The sequence below is a fragment of the Mobula hypostoma genome, chromosome 11 (assembly GCF_963921235.1).
Source record: "Mobula hypostoma chromosome 11, sMobHyp1.1, whole genome shotgun sequence".
Classification (NCBI taxonomy): domain Eukaryota; kingdom Metazoa; phylum Chordata; class Chondrichthyes; order Myliobatiformes; family Myliobatidae; genus Mobula; species Mobula hypostoma.
Window position 1 is genome coordinate 19,429,272 of NC_086107.1, and position 26,466 is coordinate 19,455,737.

The window sequence follows — 26,466 nt, forward strand, 5'->3', positions numbered from 1 at the left end:
TTCTTTGCCACAGACAGCTGTGCAGGTCAAGTCCTTGGGTATATAGTACGTAAGACAGAGGTTGATTTGTTCATAATTAATCAGGGCATCAAAGGTTACGGGGGGAAAGCAGGAGAATGGGAGTGAGAGGGATAATAAATCAGCCATGATGAAATGGCGGAACAGACTCAATGGGCCAATGGCCTAATCCTGCTCCTACATCTAATGATCTTATTGTCTTATGGTCTAAATTCCATCTGCCGTTTTTTTCAGCTTGTCCAGTTCCTGCTGCAAATTTTGTTCACTTTCCTCGGTGTCCACAATGACCCCCAATCTTGGTGTCAGCCACAAATGTGCTGATCGAGTTTACTGCATTATCATGCAATATGATCTTCCCACTCCTGTACACAATGCTCTAATTAATAAAGCCAGTGTGTCAAACACCTTCTACACCACACACACATACACTAGGTCTCATTGCACCTTTTCTTTTCCCTACGTGTCAACATTTAGATACTATCTTCTTATTTTTAGAGCCAAAATAGATGATCTCACATTTATTTACATTCCTCTGCACCTGTCATGCACTTACCAATATCCAAGTCACTTCAGAGCCTTCTTGCATCCTCCTCATGGCTCACATTCCACCCACCCACAATATTATGACACGTGTAAAATTGAAAATGTACTATGTTTTGGTGCTTCATCCAAATTACACAATGTAAATAAACAAGAGATTGTTTCATCGAATAACACTGGGGAAGCTAAAATTATGGACATCATCCCAGGTTAAGGGGCATTCCACTTAAGTCTGAAGAGGGGATGAATTTCTTCACTTAGTGGAATGCAGCGCAGTTGTCAACACAATCGCGTAATAGCACCCACATATCACCGACTGGACTTTGATTCCCACCATTGTCTGTGAGGTGTTTGTGTTTCCTTCCCATGGGTTCCCTCTCAGTGCTCCAGTTTCCTCCCACTTTCCAAAGACTAGGTTCGGGTTACGTTAGCAGGCTGCCCCTAATACAACCCTCACTGAGTTGATTTGAGGGAAATGAGGCTTTTCACTGTTTCGATGTACATGGGACAAATAAAGCAAATCTCTAACTTGATTTCCATTATGCATATTTGTACTTTACTGAGAGCTTTGGAGGGCAAGTCCTTTAAAGTGTTCATGGCTGACAAAGGCATATATTTAGATTTCAAGGAGGCAACAGAAAAAGGATTGGAATGACGAGACTATATAGCGTGCTCCTTCTCCTGAATACCATGTTGATATAATACCTGAAGAATTTAAGCCCTGCTTTTCTGTCTCTTTGTACAGCAGCCTGTCCTACTGAGGGTTTCCAAGCATTTTCTGCTTTATTTCATATTTTCAGCAACAGCAGTATTCTATCTTTGTTCTGCCAGCAAGGGAAGCGATTAATGTGTAAGAATGCTCAAAGCAGAATATCAGCACTCTGAAGGAAGGTCAGGGTAAGCTGCAAGTAGATTTCCTCTCCTGTAGACCCCAGTGAGTTCAGATCGGCAAAAACATGTCCTGCACAATCTCCATTAGCACAGGAGCACCACAGGGATGTGTGCTTAGCCCCCTGCCATACTCGCTTTACATCTATGACTGTGTGGCTAAGTACAGCTCCAACACCATATACAAATTTGCTGATGACATCACTGTTGTGGGTTGTATCAAAGGGGGTGATGAATCAGCATACAGCAGGAAGCTTGAAAACTTGGCTGAGTGGTGTCAGAACAATAACCTTTCACTCAATGTCAATAAGACCAAGGAACTGATTGTAGACTTCAGAAGACGGAAACTAGAGCCAGTTATGATAAGAGGTTCGGTGGTGCATTTGTCAGTAGTGGTAAGTACATGGGTCTCAGAGGACCTGGCCTGGCCTCATCATATAAATATTATTGTCAAGAAAGCACAACAGCACCTCTACTCCCTCAGGAGTCTGCGGAGGTTTAGCATGTCATCAAAAATCCCGGCAAACTTCTATAGATGTGTGGCAGAAAGTGTGCTGACTGTCTGCATTACGGTCTGGTATGGGAACACCAATGCCTTTGAGTGGAAAATCCTACAAAATGTAATGGATTTGGCCAAGTACCTCATGAATAAACCCTTCCCAACCATTGAGCAAATCTACATGAAGTGTTGCAGCAGAAAAGCAGCATCCATCATCAAAGATCCTCACATTTCCAGGCCATGGTCTTTTCTCACTGCTGACAGCAGGGAGAAGATGCAGGTGCCTCAGGACTCACCCCACCAGGTTCAAGAACAGTTACTACCCCTCAACCATCAGGCTCTTGAACAAAAGGAGATAGCTGCACTTATTTAAGGTCTCTGTTACATTGTTATTTCATGCTCATTATTTATCACTATTTACTTCTATCTGTATTTGTCCAGTTTGTTTACAGTTTACAGTTCCTGATACTTCAATTTACAGTTACTCTTCTATAGATTTTCCAAGTATGCCCGCAGGAAAATAATCTGGTGACGTGTATGTACTCTGATCATAAATTTTACTTTGAAATTTGATTCCCTGAGTCAGGAGCTGCAGTACTCTCTTGTACTGTACTTCTCTCAGTCTGGTTTTATACTGGTACCAAGTTCATTGCCTCTCAGGTAATTCCATGTCCTGATGCAGTGCTTTGCATAACCCATTTGGTACAACTAGTCTCTTTCTGACAGCTATGTGTGAAGAGCAGCCTCTGTTGTGATTTGATATGTGAGGGCTGTCTGAATCCCAAACTGCCAAATGTTCTGCTAGTATTTTTGATTTCAATTCCATAAAGATCTCCGATGCCTCCGTTGGTCAGGGTCAACCACGGATGCTGTGTCCGAGCTATCTAAACACACAAGCCAGGATAGTACAAAATGGAGAGCATGCTGCTGCCCACATAAAAAGCTCCCTCTCTCCTCACACCTGATGAACCTAAAAGATGGGCAGAGACAGATACAGTTTGGCACCAGCAGCATCATGGGAGTTGCCAGTCAGCGTTGAACTCAATGTAAGATCGCCCTCGGGACTCCAGCTCTGCATTTTTCTCTTGGGACTTACTCCCAAAGCCTTCCCCATAAATGGTATAACCACAAGGCAGAGGAAGTTTGAGATCAGAGTTTTCTTTCTCTGAGGTGAGCTGTCAACCTCGGCTGATGAGCCCCTTCTGCCTAGTTTTAAGGCACCAATAACCCGCCTTTTCCCCTTCTCCTGTCAAAAGAAATGGTTTTATCGGGCTTAGTAGCTAAGCCACCTGTGAAGGTCGGGAGCTGGACTAGGTTATTAGAGAGTATTTGAGACACGCAACATATGGAACTTTTACTAGATAGTGAGAGATTATCCCCACCATCACCCCCAGCTACAACAACCTTAAAGAGGCAATTCCATAAGGAAATGCTGTGTAAAATTAATGACTGCTTCCAGCTCTGGTGGTGAGAGCCTTTGGTTGAAACATCATCGTACTCCTTTCGAAAGCATAAAAGAATTCCTTGTAGTTTCATGCATCAACTAAGGATAGCTTTCTCGGAAATGGTTAAAAGTGAAACAAAAATATGAACATTTTCACTGATATTTCCATAGATTCTGACAATGCTCCTTTTGTGTAGAAAGATGCAGTAATTAACAATCTCACTCTAATATAACTAATATTTATTTCTGCACAGATATTTAATAAACTCCATCTGAGCACATCCCCAGGGCTCCAATCTCGTCAGTTGAATTACACACTTAGTGGCCACTTTATTAGGTACACCTGTATACCTGCTTGTTAATGTAAATATCTAATCAGCCAATCATGTGGCAGGAACTCAATGTTTAGGTTCAGTTGTTGTTCAGACCAAACATCAGAATTGGAAGAAGTGTGATCTAATTGATGTTGACTATGGAATAATTGTTGGTGCCAGATGGGGTGGTTTGATTATCTCAGAACCTGCTGACCTCCTGGGTTTTTCACCCACAGCATTCCTTAGATTTTGCAGAGAATGGTATGAAAACAACAACAAAAAACATCAAGTGAGTGGCAGTTCTGTGGACGAAAATGCCTTGTTAATAAGAGAGGGCAGAGGAGAATGGCCAGACTATTTCAAGGTGACAGTAACTCAAGTAACCATGCAGTACATCAGTGGTGTGCAGAAGAACATCTCTGAAAGCACAACATCTCAAAACTTGAAATGGATAAACTACAGTAGCAGAAGACCACAGAAACACACTCAGTGACCACGTTATTAGATACCTGCTGTACCTAATATACTGGGCACCGAGTGTAACTTTCCTGCACAAGTATCATCTTATATAAGTAACCAAACCTGTCTTCATTTTCATTTACACTTGATTAACAACAGCCAGAAGGGAAATGAATTTCTGAATGTGATCTCCCATGTAATTTCAGTATTGTTCTGCACATAGCTGTAGCAGTACTGATGTGGATATGGTCTGGAAATTAATTCAAAAGACAGGCTGAAACTAAACATTGATTAGTTAGATATCCTTGAATGTCCTAAATATATCAGAATTTCCTTTCGCTCAGCCCTTCTGCATTAACTGAGTATCCTGATTGGTTGCATCATGGCCTGGTATGGAAATACCAGTGCCAGGGAATGGGAAGATAAGTGGGAACAGTCTAATTCATCATCGGAAAAGTCCTCCCCACCATCGAGCACATCTACAAAGAGCACTGGCACAGCAGTTTCTGTCATCAAGGATCCCCACCATTCAATGCTCTCTTCGCACTGCTACCATCAGGAAGGACATACAGGAGCCTTAGGTATCCACGAGCTGGTTCAGCAACAGTTATTACCCTTTGATCATCAGGCTTCTGAACCAGCATTGATAACTTCATACTCCTCAACAATGAACTGATTCCACAACCTAAGGACTCACTTTCAAGGACTCTACAACTCGTGTTCTCAATATTATTTATTTGTTTGTTTGGTTTTTTTTTTACTGTTTTTGTCTTCTTTTGCACATTGATAGCTTGTCAGTCTCTGCGGGTAGTTTTTCATTGGTACTGCTGTATTTCTTTGTTCCACTGTGAATGCCTACAAAAACAGAATGAATCTCCAGGTAGTATATAGAGACATTTACGTACTTTGATAATAAATGGTCATTGTACTTTGAACAGTGTACAGAATGTGTTAATTATTTAGATCCTGAGGAATTAAATAGAATTTGTAAAGTTGTACACCCTTCCTGTTCCAGCTGGCACATACCAAAGTTCAGATCAAATGATTAAATTAGCAAATGATTACAATTTCTTCTTGACTCATGGATCATAATGTGTTAATTAGCAAAGCCAGAGGACAAATTAATGCTCTGAGTGTTTGTTTGGCCCACCTCGGGGGCTTTGTTCTCATTCACATATCCAGAATGCACATAACGCTGAGGAAAGTTGCCAAATGCCTGAATTGTAAGAGAACTGTTAAAAACTATACTTTCCTTGAGCCAGCTAATATGAAATTGCATGTCTGATTCCTCACAGATATTGATGAATGTGCCGCAGGAATTCACAGCTGCTGGAACGACTCAGTCTGTGTAAACCTGGAAGGAGGATTTGACTGTCGATGCCCTTTTGGTGAACATTGCACGGGCGATTGTTCTCATGACGACGACTTGAAGCGCAATGGACAAATCTGGACCTTGAGGAATGATCGATGTTCTGTCTGTTCCTGTCAGGTGAGCACACAGAGCGGTGTGGTGTGATGGGGTGGGATGAGGACAGTGTCGTGTGAGACAAGTTTGACTTTGACTTGCAAAAGGCCCAAGGTAATGCAGTGAATGACTTCAGAAGATGACTAAGTTATGGTTTGCGAACTGTGGAAAAATAGTTCTGGCTGTACTTTAAAGTGAAAGACCTGTGATATAAACCACAAGGTATAGGAGCAGAATTAGACAATTCAGCCCATCGAATCTACCTGGAGATGTCTATCATTTGCAAACATTAACATGGCAAGTGTAAGATATCAGCCCAAAATTTCCTGCTCAGTTCAAGTTACAAACCAGACCTATAGATCTGAAAGTAATACATAGGACAAACGTGGGTATCTCCTTGGAATTTTAAACCCATTTCCTAGCATTTCATGTACAGGAGCATTGATAGATTTCCCTTCTGAGATTAGATTGCCAGCTAACCTAATATGTTTTCCCACCCATGCCTCTTTGGAAGATACTATCAAAGGATTGCATCAGGTCGAACTGAGATGTAAATCAAGATAACTCATTCTACTTGGCATTTGTAAACGTGTCCATAAAGGAAATATAAGGTGGGGGGGTGGTTTCTCACAATTTTGAGTGAACAAAATGACTCTCAGTATTTATCTTCCAGATTAAAGTATCACGCAGTTTATTAAACTTAGGTTTCCAAACAGACATGATTTACTGTCCCTCTTAATTTCCTAATGGAAATGAAAATTGTGCAAGTTGTGTACATGTTCAGGATACGTGAGTACTTGATAACTACAAACATAATACAAAACAAAAGAGCAAATAATATGCAAAATATAAACAGAAAGCAAATTGGATGTTAAGAAGGCAATATGATTAAACAATCAATAAAAAGGGATATTTTAATACTTGTTATCAAGTATGAAATCTGTTAAATGTCATTACCATCAGTCCATCATAGGAAAATCCCTCCCCATCACTGAGCACATCGATAGTGAGTTCTGCCCCCAGAAAGCAGCATCCATCATCAAGGACTTTCACTGTCCATGCCATACTCTGTTTTCACTGCTATCATCAGGAACGAGCTACAGGAGTCTTAGGTCCCACACCACCAGGTTCAAGAACAGTTATTACCCTTCAACCATCAGGTGAAACAGCATGGATAGCTCCACTCACCTTAACCCTGAAGTGATTCCACAACCAATGACGCACATTCAAGGAATCTAGACCTCGTTCTGAACATTATTTATTTACTGTTTGTTATTATTATCTTTTATTCTGTATTTACACAGTTTATCTTCTTCTGCACATTTTGTTTTTCAGGCTTTGTGTGTAGTTTTTCAGTGATTCGATTGTATTTCTTCATTCTGCTGCGAGAAATGAATCTCAGGATAGTATATGGTGACACATACTGTACATACTTTGATAATAAATATACATTGAACTCTGAACTTTTGAAAGATATAAAGTAATTGAAACATCATCTAGGTGTTTAGGAACAGCTTCTTCCCTCTGCCATCCGATTCCTAAATAGACATTGAACCCATGAACACTACCTCACTTTTTTAATGTATATTATTTCTGTTTTTTACATGATTTTTAATCTATTCAGTATACCTATATTGTAATTGATTGATTTTTTTTTCTTCTTCTTCTTTTATATGTATTGCATTGAACTGCTGCTGCTAAGTTAACCAATTTCACAACATATGCTGGTGATAATGAATCTGAATCTGATTCTGATCGGGCTCATTTTGCATTGTAATGGGTTGATCAGAGGTTATTGCTGCAAAGGCATACTTCGAATGAGCTTCCACGTGTCAGTATAATGATAAGCAGGTCGAGTACAGGTTGGATCTACTCCCAGGCCCTATGTAAGTCCATCGGGCCTTACTCAGAGTTGCCACAATGCTAGGACAACTCATCTTCATTTATGTCCAACTGAAGGGGCAGACACTTTTACATTTCATTCAAACGATAGCACTGCCAATAGAGTTGATACATTTGAATTTTAGGAATGGAACACCTTGGCCAAACCAAGGCTGATGTTGATATAGATATAGTCCATCTAAAACATTGAGTTTAAGAGCCGAGAGGTAACGTTGCAGCTAAGTAGAACCCTGGTCATACCCAACTTGGAGTACTGTGCTTAATTCTGGTTGCCTCACTACAGGAAGGACATGGAAACCATAGAAAAGGTTCCAAGAGAGGAGATTTACAAGGATGTTGCCTAGATTGGGGAGCATGACTTATGAGAATAGGTTAAGTGAACTTGGCCTTTTCTCCTTGGAGCGACGGAGGATGAGAGGTGACCTGATAGAGGTGTACAAGATGATGAGAGGTATTGATCATGTAGGTAGTCAGAGGCTTTTTCCCAGGCTGAAATGGCTAGCATGAGAGGGCATAGTTTTAGTGTGCTTGGAAGTAGGTACAGAGGAGATGTCAGGGATAAGAGAGTGGTGAGTGTGTGGAATGGGCTGCCAGCGGTGGTGATGGAGGCAGAAATGATAGGGTCTTTTAAGAGACTCCTGGATAGGTACATGGAGCTTGGAAAAATAGAGGTCTATGGGTAAGCCTAGATAGTTCTAAGGAAAGGACATGTTTGGTACAGCTTTGTGGGCCGAAGGGCATGTAGTATGCTGTAGGTTTTCTATGTTTTTCTATGTTTCTATGTTTCTATGTTTCATTCAGTGTACTATTCTCCGAGTTATATTCATCTATAGTTAGTCTTAACCAAATCATTTCGTGTGATGACATTTAAGATGACACAAGGTAATTATGATATATTCAAAGGTTCAATGTTTTGATAGTTCAATTTGATATCAACGGATGTATACAGTATACAACCTGAAATTCTTACTCTTCACAGACAACCACAAAACAGGGGGGAAAAAAAACAAAGAATGGATGACCAAAAACATCAGAATCCCAATGCCCCCCCCTTTGCATGCACAAGCAACAGCAAAAACATCAGCCCTCCCTTCCCCCTACAACTTGTCCCAGCAAAAACATCAACCCCCACCACCCACCGTGCAAACAATTGCAAGGAGACCATGATCCAGAGTCCATCAGAAACTACTGTCCATCCCAACATTTCAACACCTCTCTCCCCCCTCCAAGATGCTGACACCCTGGAACCTGAAGCCGCTTGTCCTTTTCAACACTGACCTCTCAATGAGAATGCAATGAAAACATGAAAGAATGACCAACGCTGCCACAGATAACCAGAAAAAGCATGGAACTTTGTGATAAATGTGCTAATGTTATAATAGAATTGTCACTGTGTGCTGTTGTTGTCTTTGATTTAAATCTAATCCCTGGAATCTCATTCTCCTAAAGATAATTGCATTCTCAGGATAAAATATGTGATTAAGATCACTCAGTCTAGACCTTAGTTAATTTTCAAGTCAACATTGAAACTTGCCTGGGTCTAAATGTGAGTCTAGTCTATCAGAAATTGTTACTTATTAAAATCAATCAATAGAAATTTATCTTTTATAATGAACTGGAATGTAAGGACATTTCCTCTCAACATTATGGTTTTTTCTCTACCTTTGAAATAGGATGGCAGGATTTTCTGCAGAAGGACTGTCTGTGACTGTCGTAATCCAAATGTGGACCTTTTCTGCTGCTCGGAATGTGATACCAGGGTGACCAGCCAGTGTTTACATCAGAATGGACATCTGGTTTACCGCAGTGGTGACATCTGGACTTACAGCTGCCAGCAATGCCGATGTCTGGTATGTGCCTCAAATCTATGGGAGAATTTCCAGACCTTAATGAGGAAAAATGAAGCAGTTAAATAGAACCTTTTATATCTTAGATGCCTCCTAAAACTATTTAGCTTGAAAGTACTTTTGAAACATTGTCTTGGTGATTTACTGAAGGAAATAGTCACCTTAGGCTCGTGTAAACAGCAATGTGACTATAATCTGCTTCAGTAAAGTTGGATGATGGATAGTAATGACCAGGACATTGGGGAAAGCTATCTGCACTTGTTTCAAATAGTGCCATGGGATCTTTTGCCAACTGAAAGAGATTGTTTTAATATCTGTTTTGAAAGGCATTACCTCTCATAGTGCAGCATCCCCTAAGTATTGCTTTGAAGTGTCAGTTCAAGTTTTCTGTTTATTTTATCTGATGAGATCCAGCAAACATGTACAACCGGTAAAAGAGCAGGTTTCCCCGATGTTATAATTGCTGCTTTCTGACTTGTTGATCCCCATTGTTGTATTGGGAAGACATGATAACATTCTCATTAAGAAAAAAAATGGTCAATAAGTCCAAAATTACAACAATTACCACAGTAAAAATCAACCCTTGTTTGCCTCTGTGTGAGCACGAAAGATCTCAGACTGCTACAAAGTTAGATAACTAAAGACCTCAGCGGGGAACCAGTAAACTGATTTTAAAGGCCTATCGCTTTAAGATTGTCACTGATTGTAGCTGGTGAAAATTCAAGCATTTCACTAAAGAGTTCTTGTAAATATCTCAAATGGTTTTGAAGGCTGGCTTAGGTGATGTGTCTCCTTGATGTGATTTATTAGCTGCTGTCAAACGTAGAGAGGAGAAGTTGTTTAGGTTGATGAGGCAGGGAGACTGAGAAAGTATTAGAATATTATGAAAGTATGATGGATTCCAAAACTGTATTCAAATTTAGTTAGCAATTAATAAAAATGAAAATCAATAGCTCAAAAATTAAAGCAGTTCAGAATATGAACTATTTCATTTAAAAATGATGAATTTATCCATCCATAATTAAGCAGAGGGCCAAATCAAGAAGGTGAAGCTTTGGCAGTAATATTTGGAAGGGCATTGATCGTGGGATTAACATCTCTATATTTGCTAGCTGTTACTGCTATATTTGGAGACAAATAAAAAAGGAAAATTAAAGTAATTTCCTCAATGTAAATCTCCGCACACTTTTAGTTACTAAATGGATGGAAACCTCTTAAATTGCTGCTGAGGCTATGCTGGGAAGATCATTGTATTGTTCTAGCAAAAATTTTCAAAGGGCATATTGACTTTTTTCCAGTTCTTGATGAGTAGGAACACAAATCCTCTCAATGTCTTGAGAGGATTTTTATCCCTGATGTAAAATGTGTGAAAAACTATTAACTCAAATCGTGATGTTAATTCAGCATGACTTTCTAAGTCCTTACCAAAGTTGCTTGCTAAGGAGCTCTATTAATCACTTAAATTCAGTGCCACACTCTTGTGATTATTAAAGGCCACATACTTACCTAGCATAAAAAATGATCTATGAAATTGTGCTCTGGGGGGTCAAATTACTACACACTTATCGATGAATTGAATATAATTCTGTAAGAAGTGAAGTGCCACTTGCAATAGTTACCTCAAGTCATTAATATCCTAGAAAGTTTTCTACATCTATGCTCAGTGATGTCTCGGTTTAGCCAAACAGTTAATTGGACCAGTTAAATTGCTTTCTGCCTGTGTAGATTAGAAGAGCAGGTTTGCTATACTGCAACATATGATTGACCTTCCTATTCTGCAGAGTCTCCTGATTATCTGCAAGATAATCAAACCAAAAGTGTGATGAACTGATGTTTAATTGCCTGAAGTGCTCCTAGAACACTCAATAACTTCAAGAACATCTAGATCAAAGCAGACCACTTGACTGGCGTCCCATCTACCACCCTAAATATTCAACCCCTCTACTAGTAACTCACTATTGCTTCACTATGTGTCATCGACAGCACTGGGATGAGCAAAGCTAACACGTTCTGATCTGATGCTTTTAACAGCTTAGAAGGATAAGGGCCACCACCTACCAATACCCATCATTCTTATTCATAAATACATGTTACTCCTTCATTATCGCTGTCTCAATTGTGGAACTCACTGCCAACAGCAGGGTGAGATTACCTTCATCACATGATCGGCATAAGTATTTTGGAAAAAGATTAGGCCATTCGGCCCTTCTAGCCTACACTGTTATTCATGAAAAACCTGACGGAGTTTTTATTTCTGTGCCATTTTTGTACACAGTCCCCCTGTGCCTTAATTCTTAATTATCCAGAAATTTATTTGCCTTTGTTAATCAGTTGTCTGTCAAGGATTCAATGACTGAGATTCCACAGCCTTCCAGTTTAGAGAATTTCACAGGGTCACCAGCCTCTGGTTGAAGGAATTTCTTCTCCCCTCAGTCCTGAACAGCTTACTCCTTGTTCTGAGACTGGGCGCCTAGACCTAGACTCTTCATTTAAAGAACCATCCTCAATGCATCCAGCCTGTTGAGAACTAAGACAATTTTGTCAATTCTGTTTGGACCTCCTCTCATTCTTCTGAAGTTTAGAGAATATTGTTTAGTCTACTAAATCCCTCCGCATCCATCCCTGTACTCTTTCTATGTCCAGTAGATTCTTTTCTCAGATTAGGATCTCAAAGTCTTACAGAATGTTCCAGGATGTTCTATACAGTTATTTCACATAATGAAGATTGGCATACCATTTGCCTCCTAATTTGTTCATTGTCCTCACATGTTAGGTTTCAGTGACTTTAATTTATAAGCATACCGTCCCTGTGAGCATGATTGCTGACTAGATTCTCACGTTCCAAAAAAAATCATAATTCTGTGAAAGCTTCATCATACCATCCTCTATACTTAGAATCCCACCTCATTTTTAATCATCAGAAAACTTAGAAGAAGACAATACATCACCATTTTCTCAGAGGATAGGCAAATAATGCCGGTATTGGCAGGGATAAGCAGCTGAACTAGCTCAACTCAATGGGGCACCCCTTAGTTACAACCTGCCAATTTGAAGATGGCCCCATTATCCTTGCCTTGAGTCTTTTGTATGATACCTATTCTCTTTTCTTGGTAAGATGTTACGTGAATCTGCCTTGTGCAGTGATCTTTCATTGTGACATCTCATGCACTATGTTCTCTGGCTTCCCTTTTTCTCCCCTGCTAGTTGCATCCTCCAAGTAAATCTATAGTAATTAGCAATATTTTGGTTGCATAAAACCATATTGACTCTGTCTAGTGATGTAATCATTTTCTAATTCCTGCTATTGCTTCCTTAATAATAGTTTTCAGCAATTACCTGACACCCAGTGCTTAGCTCAAAGAAACACATCGAGATTGATAAGGGAATTCACCTGGTCGAAGAATTTTAATTTGAGCCCTTTAATTTAAATAGGACATCAGTATCACTTTTGGACTAAGCTCACCATTACAAGCAAAAAGAACTCAAAGGTAAAATGAGAGAGATTTTGACAGAGATGGCTGTGTCTAAAATGTCAATCATTCCTCTGCCTCTATAGATACTGCCTGACCTACTGAGTTCCTCAAGCAGGTTTTTTTTGTTGTGAAGCCAAAGGCAAACCTACAAATGCATCTTGCAAACCTAGAGAATTGTAATTAAGGCTGACGGCCCCAACCCCCAACTCCTCGTATAGGTATCAGAATCAGAATCGGAATGAGATTTATTATCAACGGCATGTGACATGAAATTCGTTAACTTAGCAGCAGCAGTTCAATGCAATACATAATGCATAAGCAGGGAAAAAACAATAATAAATAGAACAAAAATAATAATAATAATAATAATAATAATAAATAAACAAGTAAATCAATTACGTATATTGAATAGATTTTAAAAACATGCAGAAACAGAAATACTGTATCTTAAAAAAAAAGTGAAGTAGTGTCCAAAGATTCAATGTCCATTTAGGAATGGGATGGCAGAGGGGAAGAAGCTGTTCCTGAACCGCTGAGTGTGTGCCTTCAGACTTCTGTACCTCCTACCTGATGGTAACAGTGAGAAAAGGGCATGCCCTGGGTGCTGAAGGTCCTTAATAATGGACATTGCCTTTCTGAGACACCGCTCCCTAAAGATGTCCTGGGTACTCTATAGGCTAGTACCCAAGATGGAGCTGACTAGATTTACATCCTTCTGCAGCTTTTTTCAGTCCTGTGCAGTAGCCCCTCCATACCAGACAGTGATGCAGCCTGTCAGAATGCTCTCCATGGTACACTATAGAAGATTTTGAGTGTATTTGTTGACATACCAAGTCTCTTCAAACTCCTAATAAAGTATAGCCTCTGTCTTGCCTTTTTTATAACTACATCAATATGTTGGGAGCAGGTTAGATCCTCAGAGACCTTGACACCCAGGAACTTGAAACTGCTTATTCTCTCCACTTCTGATCCCCCTATGAGGTTCCTTCATCTTACCCTTCTGGAAGTCCACAATCAGCTCTTTCATCTTACTGACATTAAATGCCAGGTTGTTGCTATGGCACCACTCCACTAGTTGGCATATCTCACTCCTGTACGCCCTCTCGTCACCACCTGAGATTCTACCAACAATTCAACCATAATAGTACCTATTGTCCGTTCATATACCAGGAAGCATTAGTGGAAAGGAAAACACAGCTGACGTTATTGAATAATGATATTTTAGCAGCACTCAGAATTATGGTAGTGGTGGTTGTCCATCGTGTCTGAGGATGACAATAAAAACTGTGCAGTAGAGTCTTTAAAGTGGAAATGCTATTGCACTGGGCAGTTCCACTCACTTGACCTCAGAAGTCCAGGTCCAGTGGTATGAATAAGCGTCAAAAGGTTGAGGTCTTCCTTGGTTGCAGTGGATGACCATGACATCTTCTAGGACTTCTCATGTTCTTCACTCTCCATGATGTGTCACGGTACCATCTTCCTCCCCATTGGATCTCACTGTACATCTCATCTGCCCAGTCCACCAGAGCTGACTTCATTTGCTGGGAAAGGCATATCCCTATCTTATCAGTGTATGAGGCTTTCAGCTACCCTCACCTGGTTTAGTGCGCCTGTTGAAGTGGTGTACTGGGGTGTGGTCACTGATGCCTGCAAACAACTACCTGGAGCTGCAGCTGAGAGCTGAGTATCCGACGAGGACCAAAGAAGAGTGAACTACCCCAGCATAAACACAACAAGCCCCCTCACCAGAGATTCTACCCTTCCCTAGACACCCCATACACTACAGTAGAATTACAGTTTCAAGAAAATAGAAGGTGTATTGAGTCAGTAAAACACTGTAAGACTAATTCTTGCTATGTGCAACATCACCCTGCAGATCTTAGGAAGGTTATTGAAGAACAAGGGAAGATGCAATACAGATTCTCTGGTATGCTGCAAATGTTAAGAAGAGGCGTGAAAGGTTACTCTATATTTAGAAGTACAAGACAAGTTATGGGCCAGATCAGAGAAGTATTGAAAATAATGATACAGTCCAAGAAGTCTGATTTTAGTAGCTGAGTATACTGAATGAACAGCCCCAGCTACAGCATAATATTGAGAGTGTCAGCATACCTTGCAATAGTTAGAATGCAGAAAGAGACCATGTAACCCTTCAAGACTAGTGAATCAATCTATCAGTCCCATTATTTTGCTCTGTCATTATTGTCCTGAAACTTATTTTCCCTGAGTGCTTATCCAAATCCATTTAAAACTATGATTGATTCTGTTTCCATCTTGCCTCAAGGCAATGAAATCCAGATCATAAATATGATCCGTATTTTTTAAAAGTTTTCATATTTCTTGTGGTATACAGTCATAGAATAAGACAATAGAGAAACAAACTTTTCAGACCAATTTGTCTGTGCCCACCAAGATGCCATTCTAAGTACTCCCATTTATCTGCATTTGGACCATAAGCTTTTAAATCTTTTCTACCCGTGTACCTGTCCAATGATGTTGTTGTACCTTTCTCAGCCACGCACCAACCGGTGTAAAGAGGTTGCCTCTCAAGCCCCTTTTAAATCCTTCTCCGTTCACCTTAAGCCCATTGCCTTTTAGTTATTGCTTCCTTTTTATTACGCTATTGTGTTCCATGTGCGCATTGAAGGAAAATAGTTCATTTTTAATTCCCATGATAGGAATGTGCACACCCAGCAAATATACTTACAATCCAGCACAGACAAAATAACATGAGCACTGTCCTTGAGTGGCCGGGTTGACATAAAGCGTGAGGTGCCTGTTTATATAAGACAGTATAATGTTACTCTCACTATTATAATAAAACAAGCAGTAGTATAAATATGTGAAGCAACAGCAATAAAAGATGAAAAGTGACCAGTGTAGGATGAGAGTGTATCAGTGAGTTGGAGATTTGGGGGGGTGGGTTGGCGGATGTGATGTGTATTCAGACAGGGTGTACATGGGTGTGCTGGGTGGCAGCAGGGTGCTAAGATGTCTAAAAGCCTGGTGGAAGAGGCTGTTACCCCTGGTTCTTATGCTGCAGTACCTTCTGCTTGATGGCTTGAGGTCAACGAGCTAGGGCCTTAAAATATTTCCCTATGTAAAAGGCACAACTGAATTAGAGAATAGGCAATAGTCAATAGGTGCAGGAGTAGGCCATTCAGCCCTTCGAGCCAGCACCACCATTCACTGTGATCATGGCAGATCATCCACAGTCAGTACCCTTTTCCTGCCTTCTCCCCATATCCCTTCACTCCGCTATCTTTAAGAGCTCTATCTAACTCTTTCTTGAACGAATCCAGAGAATTGGCCTCCACTGCCTTCTGAGGCAGAACATTTCACAGAACCACAACCCTCTGTCTGCACTGGATTAGCAGACATTCAAAACTCTAATGGTTTAATTTTCAAAACTGGTTAATTGTAAGGAATATTTTGTACAACAGAAGTTTCTCAATAACATATGACATCACACCTTTGTCCAAAACAGTAGACAGTGTGAAAATGAAATAAACTGAATCAAGTCCGTCACTTTTACATGCAGCCTCATCCCCTCAATTCAAAGTCACTTTGAAGAAATAAGGTTCCAAGGTAGGAAGTTTCAGGATGGGCTGTTGGCCATTTAGGATTGCAATGAGGGCAAATCTTTATTTGGTGAAGCATTTGAACTCTCTGCCCCAAGAGGATTTGAATACTCAGATGTTGAATATGCTCAAAAAAATATCTAATGTGATGAAAAGACAGCAGTGCTTCTACTTCCTTAGGAGTTTGCAGAGATTTGGCATAACATCTAAATCTTTGACAACCTTCTGTAGATGTGTAGTGGGAAGTATATTGACTGGCAGCATCACGGCCTGGTATGGAAACACCAATGCCCTTGAATGGAAAATCCTACAAGAAGTAGTGGATATGGCCCAGTCCATTATGGGTAGAGCCCTCCCAAGCACTGAGCACATCTACATGAAACACTGTCATGGAAAAGCAAAATCCATCATCAGTGAACCACCCCCCACCCATCCAGGCTGTGCACTCTTCTCACTGCTGCCATCAGGGAGAAGGTACAAGAGCCTCCGGACTCACAACACCAGGCTCAGAAATAGTTACTACCGCTCAACCATCAGACTCTTGAACCAAAGGGGACAACTTCACTCAACTTCACTTCCTTCAACATTGAAATGTTCCCACAACCAATTGACTCACTTCAAGGGCTCTTCATCTCATGTTCTTGATATCCTGAAAACAGACTACAGGGAGTTCGGAAGGAAGTTGAGAAGCAGGACCTCAAAGGTAGTAATCTTGGGATTACTGCCTGTGTCACATGACAGTGAGTATAGGAATAGAGTGAGGTGGAGGATAAATGTATGGCTGAGGGATTGGAGCAGGGGGCAGGGATTCAGATATCTGGATCAGTGGGACCTCTTCTGGGGCAGGTGTGACCTGTACAAAATGGATGGGTTGCACTTGAATACGAGGGGGACCAATATTCTGGCGGGGAGGTTTACTAACGCTATTGGGGAGAGTATAAACTAGAATTGCTGGGGTGTGGGAACTGAACTGAAATGACAGAGGTTGGCTCACAAATAGAGAAAGCTTGGAGACAGTGCGAAAGGGAGGATAGGCAGGTGATAGAGAAGATATGCGCTCAGACCGATGATTTGAGATGTGTCTATTTTAATGCAAAGAATGTTATGAATAAAGCATATGAGGTTAGAGTATAGATCAGCACTTGGAGCTATGATGTTGTTGCCATTACAGAGACTTGGATGATGCAGGGGCAGGAATGGCTACTTCAAGTGCCGGGCTTTAGATGTTTCAGAAAGGATAGGGAGGGAGGCAAAAGAGGTGGGGGCATGGCACTGTTGATCAAAGATAGTGTCATGGCTGCAGGAAAGGAGGAAGTCATGGAGGGGTTGTCTACAGAATCTCTGTAGGTAGAATTTAGGAATAGGAAAGGGTCAATAACTTTGCTGGGTGTTTTTTATATGGTTGGTTGTTCGTCCATCGTTGACATCGATGAGGACCTCGACACCATTATGATGGTGTCGAGACTAGCACGTGATTTGGATTTAAGTGAGGGAGAGTTGCACAGCGTCAGCCTCACTCTCTCTTCCCAATTCCCATCTGGATCCAGTGGCAAGACAGAGTCTAGACGGCTGGAGATGGGACTAGACGCAGTGGATGACCAGGACGTCTTCTGTGTCTTGTCCTGCTCTACACGTTCCGTGACACTTGCAGAGACCGCCTTCTTGACCGTTGGACCTTCCATAGGTCTCGTCCGCTCAATCCGCCGGAGTCTGTCTTCACATGCTGGGATAGACAACTCCCTATCACACCGAGGGTTTGAGACCCGTCGGCTACCCTCACCTGATTTAGCCGGCTTGTCGAAGCCGTTGCCTGGGGTGTGGCCGCTGTCGCATAAAAACAGCTACGGGGAGTCACAGGTGAGAGCTGAGTGCCAGGTGGGGACCAAAGGTGGACTAACCGCCCTGAAAAGGACGCGACATGTTCCCCCACCAGAGGTGCTACCCCACCCTGACACCCCATACACCCCAATTTTTTATATACCACCCAATAGTAACAGGGACATAGAAGAACAGATATGGGAGACAGATTCTGGAAAGGAGTAATAATAACAGGAATGTTGTGGTGGGAGATTTTAATTTCACAAATATTGATTGGCATTTCCCTAGAGTGAGGGGTTTAGATGGGGTAGAAATTGTTAAGTATGTTCAGAAAGGTTTCTTGACACAATATACAGATAAGCCTACAAGAGGAGAGGGAGTACTTGATCTGGTATTGGGAAATGAACCTGGTCAGGTATCAGGCCTCTCAGTGCAAGAGCATTTTGGAGATAGTGATCACATTTCTTTCTCCTTTACCATAGCATTGGAGAGGGATAGGAACAGACAAGTTAGGGAAACATTTAATTGGAGTAAGGGGAACTATGAGGCCATCAGGCAGGAACTTGGAAACATAAATTGGAAACAGATGTTCTCAGGGAAACATTCGGAAGAAATGTGGCAAATGTTCAGGGGATATTTGTGTGGGGTTCTGAGTAGGTATGCTCCAATGAGACATGGAAGGGATGGTAGGGTACAGGAACCGTGCTGTACAAAGGCTGTTGTAAATCTAGTCAAGAAGAAAAGAAGAGCTTACGAAAGGTTCAAAAGACTAGGTAATGATAGGAATCTAGAATATTATAAGGCTAGCAGGAAGGAGCTTAAGAATGAAATTAGGAGAGCCAGAAGGGACCATGAGAAGGCCTTGGAGGACAGGATTAAGGAAAATCCCTTTTTACAAGTATGCGAAGATCAAGAGGATAAGACATGAGAGAATAGGACCAATCAAGTGTGACAGTGGAAAAGTGTGTATGGAAACAGAGGAAATAGCAGAGGTACTTAATGAATACTTTGCTTCAGTATTCACTACGGAAAAGGATCTTGGCGATTGTAGGGATGATTTGCAGTGGACTGAAAAGCTTGAACATGTAGATACTAAGACAAAGGATGTGCTGGAGCTTTTGGAAAGCATCAAGTTGGATAAGTCACCGGGATTGGATGGGATGTACCCTAGGCTACTGTGGGAAGTGAGGGAAGAGATTGCTAAGCCTCTGGCAATGATCTTTGCATCATCAATGGGGACGGGAGAGGATCCGGAAGATGGGAGGGTGGTGGATGTTGTTCCCTTATTCAAGAAAGGGAGTAGGGATAGTCCAGGAAATTATAGACCAGTGAGTCTTACTTCTGTGGTTGAAAAGTTGTTGGAGAAGATCCTGAGAGGCAGGATTTATGAACATTTGGAGAGGCATAATATGATTAGGAGTAATCAGCATGGCTTTGTCAAAGGCAGGTCGTGCCTTACGAGCCTGATTGAATTTTTTGAGGATGTGACTAAACACATTGATGAAGGTAGAGCCGTAGATCTAGTGTATATGGATTTTAGCAAGGCATTTGATAAGGTAGTGCATGCAAGGCTTATTGAGAAAGTAAGGAGGCATGGGATCCAAGGGGACCTTGCTTTGTGGATCCAGAACTGGCTTGCCCACAGAAGGCAAAGTGTTGTAGATGGGTCATATTCTGCATGGAGACTGGTGACCAGTGGTGTGCCTCAGGGATCTGTTCTGGGACCCCTACTCTTTGTGATTTTTATAAATGACCTGGATGAGGAAGTGGAGGGATGGGTTAGTAAATTTGCTGATGACACAAAGGTTGGGGGTGTTGTGGATAGTGTGGAGGGCTGTCAGAGGTTACTTCAGGACATTGATAGGGTGCAAAACTGGGCCGAGAAGTGGCAAATGGAGTTCAAGCCAGATAAGTGTGAGGTGGTTCATTTTGGTAGGTCAAATACGATGGCAGAATATAGCATTAATGGTAAGACACTTGGCAGCATGGAGGATCAGAGGGATCTTGGGGTCTGAATCCATTGGACACTCAAAGCTGCTATGCAGGTTGACTCTGTGGTTAAGACGGCATACGGTGCATTGGCCTTCATCAATCGTGGGATTGAGTTTAAGAGCCCAGAGGTAATGTTGCAGCTATATAGGACCCTGGTCAGACCGCACTTGGAGTACTGTGCTCAATTCCGGTCGCCTCACTACAGGAAGGATGTGGAAACCATAGAAAGGGTGCAGAGGAGATTTACAAGGATGTTGCCTGCATTAGGGAGCATGACTTATGAGAATAGGTTGAGCGAATTCGGTCTTTTCTCCGTGGAGCGACGGAGGATGAGAGGTGACCTGATAGAGGTGTATAAGATGATGAGAGGCATTGATCGTGTGGATAGTCAGAAGCTTTTCTCCGGGGCTGAAATGGCTAGCACAAGAGGGCATAGTTTTAGATGCTTGAAAGTAGATATAGAGGAGATGTCAGGGGTAAGTTTTTTATGCAGAGTGTGGTGAGTGTGTGGAATGGGCTGCCAGCGGTGGTGGAGGAGGCGGAAACAATAGGGTTTTTAAAAGACTCCTGGATGACTACATGGAGCTTAGAAAAATAAAAGGCTATGGGTAAAGCCTTGGTAGTTCTCAGGTAGGGACATGTTCGGCACAGCTTTGTGGGCCGAAGGGCCTGTATTGTGCTGTAGGTTTTCTATGTTTCTATGTTCTATGTTTCTACTTATTGCTTATTTATTTATTATTATTATTTCGTCTTCTGCACTCTGGTTAAGTGCCCCCACTGGGCGGCCTTTTATTGATTTGGTATTGATTATTATTCTATAAGTATATTGTGTATGCCCACAAGGAAATTAATCTCAGGATCACACACAAAATGCTGGAGGAACTCAGCAGACCAGGCAGCAAGAGTACAGTTGATGTTTCGAGCCAAAACCCTTCAGTCCTGCTGATAAAGGGTGACCCCTTCTCTTCTACCTTCACTTTTTCCATGAGCAACTTCTGCCTTCCTTCCTGCCCTCTCGTGTTCTCCCTCTTCACATCTTCTACTGAGAAGAATTCCATTCTATTTACTTTCTTACTCTGTCAAGGAGAGAAGACAGGGAGGTTTCATCCTTTTATCTTTTTATTGATTGATTGATTGATTGATTGACATACAGTGTGGAATAGGTCCTTCTGACCCTTCAAGCTACACTGCCCAGCAACCCCTGATTTAACCCTTGCCTAATCAAGCGACAATTTACAATGACCAATTAACCTACCAACTGGTACATTTTTGGACTGTGGGAGGAAACCAGATCCCCCAGAGGAAACCCACGCAGTCACAGGCAGAATGTACAAACTCCTTGCAAGTCGCAGCAGGAATTGAACCCGGGTCGCTGGTCCTGTTAACCATTGTGCTAACCTCTACACTACTGTGCTACCTACCATTTTTCAACTGGCTGTATAGGGGCCAGGACGTAGAAAGGCCTGTCCCATGATAACTGTGTGGAATTTTTCTCTCTGGATGAAAGGACACAGCAAATAATTGCTCAATTTGTCCTTCATTTTTAAAGTGGCAGAGGAGTGGAGTGAGAGGGAAGAAAGCAGACTTGGGATAGTTGGTGGGGGAGGCATTGGACATGAAAGACCATCTTTTGTCCAAGGGGAGAACTGAGGACTTGAGCTGGGTTGGGTGGCAGATACAGGAGCTTGCAAAAGAAGAGATCATAGAGATGTATACAAAATGAGGAGGAGTATATGATTCTGAGATTGCTACTTTATACAGCCTTCCACTTGGCCAGTTATTAGATTTATCTTTGCACTCCCATTAAATTTGCAGCTGCCACCATTTCCCAAGGATTAACAGAAAGATCTGAAGTGTTAATTCTGTATCTTACTGCATGACCTGAAGAACATCTCCAGCATTCTCTGGTTATGATCCCAGCCAATACTTGTGGTCAATTTGTCATAATCAATCACAAGCGTCTTTAACTCACCCTATCTACTTTGTCATGTGACCTCACAACAGCCTCAATAACTTCATTCTTTTTGATGGCTGTGACTCCTTGTTGTGGTTCTTAGTCTCAAAAGAAAATCCAATGCAAAATGCACAGACTGATGTGCATGAGTACCTCAAATAAAATGTGTGTAGTTTATTATGTGGTCTTTCTAGTTTGCTTCTGGAACGTCTTTGCTGTTGTTAGTCACTTGACATACTTCATAAAGGGGCAATAGCTTCAAAACTGTTTTTCATTTATTTTCCATATTCTTAATCCTTTTTTAAAAATTAACCCGCACATCTTCTAAAAAGTTTCTCTCTCTCACCTTAAGGCAATGCCCTCCAATATTTGACATTTTTACCTTTTTTTATTTTTATATAACAGTGCTTCACAGACATTAAACAAAAGATACAGTAACACACACAAAATGCTGGAGGAACTCAGCAAACCAGGCAGTATCTATAGAAAAGCATGAACAGTCGATATTTCAGGCCAAGACGCTTCATCAGGGCAGGGAAAAAAGACATTAGAAACTAGAGTAAGAAGGTGTGGGGAGAAGAGGCAGAGTACAAGGTAGTAGGTGATAGGTGAAGCCAGAGGAGGGGGAGCGGTGAAGTAAAGAGCTGGGAAGTCGATTGGTGAAGTAGATTAAGGGCTAGAGAAAGGTGAATCTGATAGGAGAGGATGGAAGACCGTGGGAGAAAGGGAGGGGGAAGGAGCACCAGAGGGAGGTGATGGGCAGATAAGGAGATTAAGTGAGAGAGGGAAATGGGAATGGGGGAATGGTGGGGGGTGCAATTACTGGGTTCGAGAAATCTGCAGATTTTCTCTTGTTAATAAATAAAAGATGATCGGATTTACTTGTGTTGTCATGAATAAACAAATACTTTTGTTGTTGTTCATAATGTATCATGGGCACATTATGAACTAATATCTGCTTGGTAGGAATGCACATAGCAATCCTAACAATATATTGAATTGTTAAACTAGATTATAAACTCAATTCCACTTTAGTCTACTCTGAGGCATTAGTCAAAGTCACAGTAAGTTTATTATCAAACTACATATATGTTACCATTTATCTCTTGAGATTCATTTCCTTGCAGGCATTTACAGGAAATAAAGAGATACAATAGAACTTATGAAATAGGCTATACAGAAAGACAAACGGAACTATGACAAACAAGCATTGTGCAAAAGAAGACAATTCATGCAAATAAAAAAAAAGAACATTGAGAACATGTTCTCAATAATGGGGGTGGGTCTGTGGGTTGTGGAATCAGTGCAGATTGGTGGGTGGAGTTGTCCATGTTGGTTTAGGAACCTGATGATTGTAGACCAGTGGTCCCCAACCTCCGGGCCGCAAAGAATGCAGCGGTGCAGTGGTAGCCAGAACGCACCCAGCACATCTTTAAGAAAGAAGTCGAAATAAACAAGCTAATTAATTAGGTGCTGCCCAGCACATAAATGTCGGCCCAGATCAGAGGCGGCGTAAGAGTGACAGACAGAAATGAGAAGTGCATGTCACTGTCTGATAACCACACAGAGTATTTTGAGCAGTTTTGGGCCCTTTTTGTAAGAAAGCAAGTGCTGCCATTGGAGAGGGTCTAGAGGAGGTTCACAAGAATGACCCCAAAAATGTAAAGATTAATGTATGAGGAGCATTTCCTGGTTCTGGGCCTGTATTTGCTGAAGTTTAGAAGAATGGGAGAGGGATTTTATTTAAGCCTACCAAACACTGCAAGGCCTAGATAGAGTGGATATGGAGAGATGTTTCTTACCATGGGAGGTCTAGGACCAGAGACGCAGCCTCAGAATACAAGGATGACCATTTAGAACAGATATGAAAAGGAATTTCTTTAGCCAGAAGGTGGTGAATCTGTGGAATTCATTACCAAGGACAGCTGTGGAAGCCAAGTCATTGGGTATATTTTAAGCAGAGGTTGATAGCTTCTTAGTTAGTCAGGTCATCAAAGGTTATGGGAAAAATGTAGGAGAATGGGGTTGAGAGGGATGATAAATCAGTCATTAAGGAATGGTGAAGCAGTCACAACCAGCCAAGTGGCCTAATTCTGCTCCTATCTCTTATGGACTGTGTATTCCATAGATAGTGGGGATGATAGTGTCCACCAACTGTTCCCAGAGATAGAGAGGACAATGTGTTCAGTGCCCACTCCCAGATGAGGGGAGCATAGAGTGTCTGAAGCCTAGACCCAAGAAGGGGAGGAGGACACATGGAAATTACCTTCATTGACCATTTGCTCTGACACTTTGTCCCTCAATGCCACCTAGCTGAAGAGTTACACTGTGATTTCCCATGCGCTTGTGTCCCCTACAGCTTCTCTCTGCCTCCAAGGGAATTCACTGTGCATTCTCTCTCCCCATTACTGAGAATTACCCTACTGTCTGCAAACCCCCACTCCTCCTCTCTCCAGCTCTGAGATGCTCCTCACTCTCCGGGTTCACCCTCGAATTGTCTGCCCCAAACTTCACCTCACTGCTGGTTGCCAGGGCATTGCAGCTGAGTGCTGTCACGGAGGGGGTGGAGGGGTGGAACCTACGGGTAGTGGTGGGAGTGGAGGCGGAGCATGTGAGGAGGAGGGAGAAGTCCCAACACCTCTCCCTCCCCTTAAAACATTGTCTGCACCTGCCCTTTACACTGCAACTGCGTCCCCCCACCCGCTTTCTATGATGTCCACACCATTCAGCACCGAATAATGCATGTCCTTCAGTTTTCTCCCTCCTCCCATATGGCAGAGGATACAAAATCCTGAAAGCACATACCATCAGGCCCAAGGATAGCTTCTATCCTGAAGTTATAAGACGATTGAACGGTCCCCAGTATGATAAGATGGACGACATCACAATCTCTTTCCTCACAACCCTTGCACTTTATTGCAAGCGTGCATTGCAATTTCTCTGTAACTATAACACTATTCTGCACTCTGTTATTGTTTTCCCTTGTACTACTTCAATGCACTGTTCCAAAGAAATGCTCCGTATGTATGATATGCAATACAATTATTTTCACTGGACCTCAATACCTGTATAAATAATAAACATGGAGAGGTAGTAAATTGGATTAGACATTGGCTCAATGGAAGAAGCCAAAGAGTGGTAGTAGAGAATTGCTTCTCCGAGTGGAGGCCTGTGACTAGTGGTGTGCCACAGGGATCAGTGCTGGGTCCATTGTTATTTGTCATCTATATCAATGATCTGGATGATAATGTGGTAAATTGGATCAGCAAATTTGCTGATGATACAAAGACTGGAGGTGTAGTAGACAGTGAAGAAGGTTTTCAGAGCCTGCAGAGGGACTTGGACCAGCTGGAAAAATGGGCTGAAAAATGGCAGATGGAGTTTAATACTGACAAGTGTGAGGTATTGCACGTTGGAAGGACAAACCAAGGTAGAACATACAGGGTTAATGGTAAGGCACTGAGGAGTGCAGTGGATCAGAGGGATCTGGGAATACAGATACAAAATTCCCTAAAAGTGGCGTCACAGGTAGATAGGGTCGTAAAAAGAGCTTTTGGTACATTGGCCTTTATTAATCAAAGTATTGAGTATAAGAGCTGGAATGTTATGATGAGGTTGTATAAGGCATTGGTGAGGCCGAATCTCGAGTATTGTGTTCAGTTTTGGTCACCAAATTACAGGAAGGATATAAATAAGGTTGAAAGAGTGCAGAGAAGGTTTACAAGGATGTTGCCGGGACTTGAGAAACTCAGTTACATAGAAAGGTTGAATAGGTTAGGACTTTATTCCCTGGAGCGTAGAAGAATAAGGGGAGATTTGATAGAGGTATATAAAATTATGATGGATATAGATAGAGTGAATGCAAGCAGGCTTTTTCCACTGAGGCAAGGGGAGAAAAAAACCAGAGGACATGGGTTAAGGGTGAGGGGGGAAAAGTTTAAAGGGAACATTAGGGGGGTTTCTTCACACAGAGAGTGGTGATAGTATGGAATGAGCTGCCAGACGAGGTGGTAAATGCGGGTTCTTTTTTAAATTGGACAGATACATGGATGGGAAGTGTATGGAGGGATATGGTCCGTGTGCGGGTCAGTGGGACTAGGCAGAAAATGGTTCGGCACAGCCAGGAAGGGCAAAAAGGCCTGTTTCTGTGCTGTAGTTTCTATGGTTCTATGGTTCTACATCTTTAATCTCTCAATGCCGCAGTCAGAGATTTCTGGCTGCTTCAAAAGGGTGCCAATCATACCAGTGCCCAAGAAGAGCAGAGTGAGCCGC

The 26,466-nt window shown here is 41.8% G+C and overlaps 1 protein-coding gene across 8 annotated transcripts in view; it reads left to right on the top strand.

Moving 5' to 3' along the window:
* LOC134353612 (protein kinase C-binding protein NELL1-like) overlaps positions 1–26,466 on the top strand; it is a 1,036,586-nt gene that overhangs the window by 967,105 nt on the left and 43,015 nt on the right. For all 8 annotated transcript variants that reach the window (XM_063061731.1, XM_063061736.1, XM_063061735.1 and 5 more), the window contains 2 exons: positions 5,458–5,651; positions 9,203–9,379. In XM_063061731.1, coding sequence (XP_062917801.1) covers positions 5,458–5,651; positions 9,203–9,379 — 371 coding nt within the window. The remainder of the gene's footprint in view (positions 1–5,457; positions 5,652–9,202; positions 9,380–26,466) is intronic.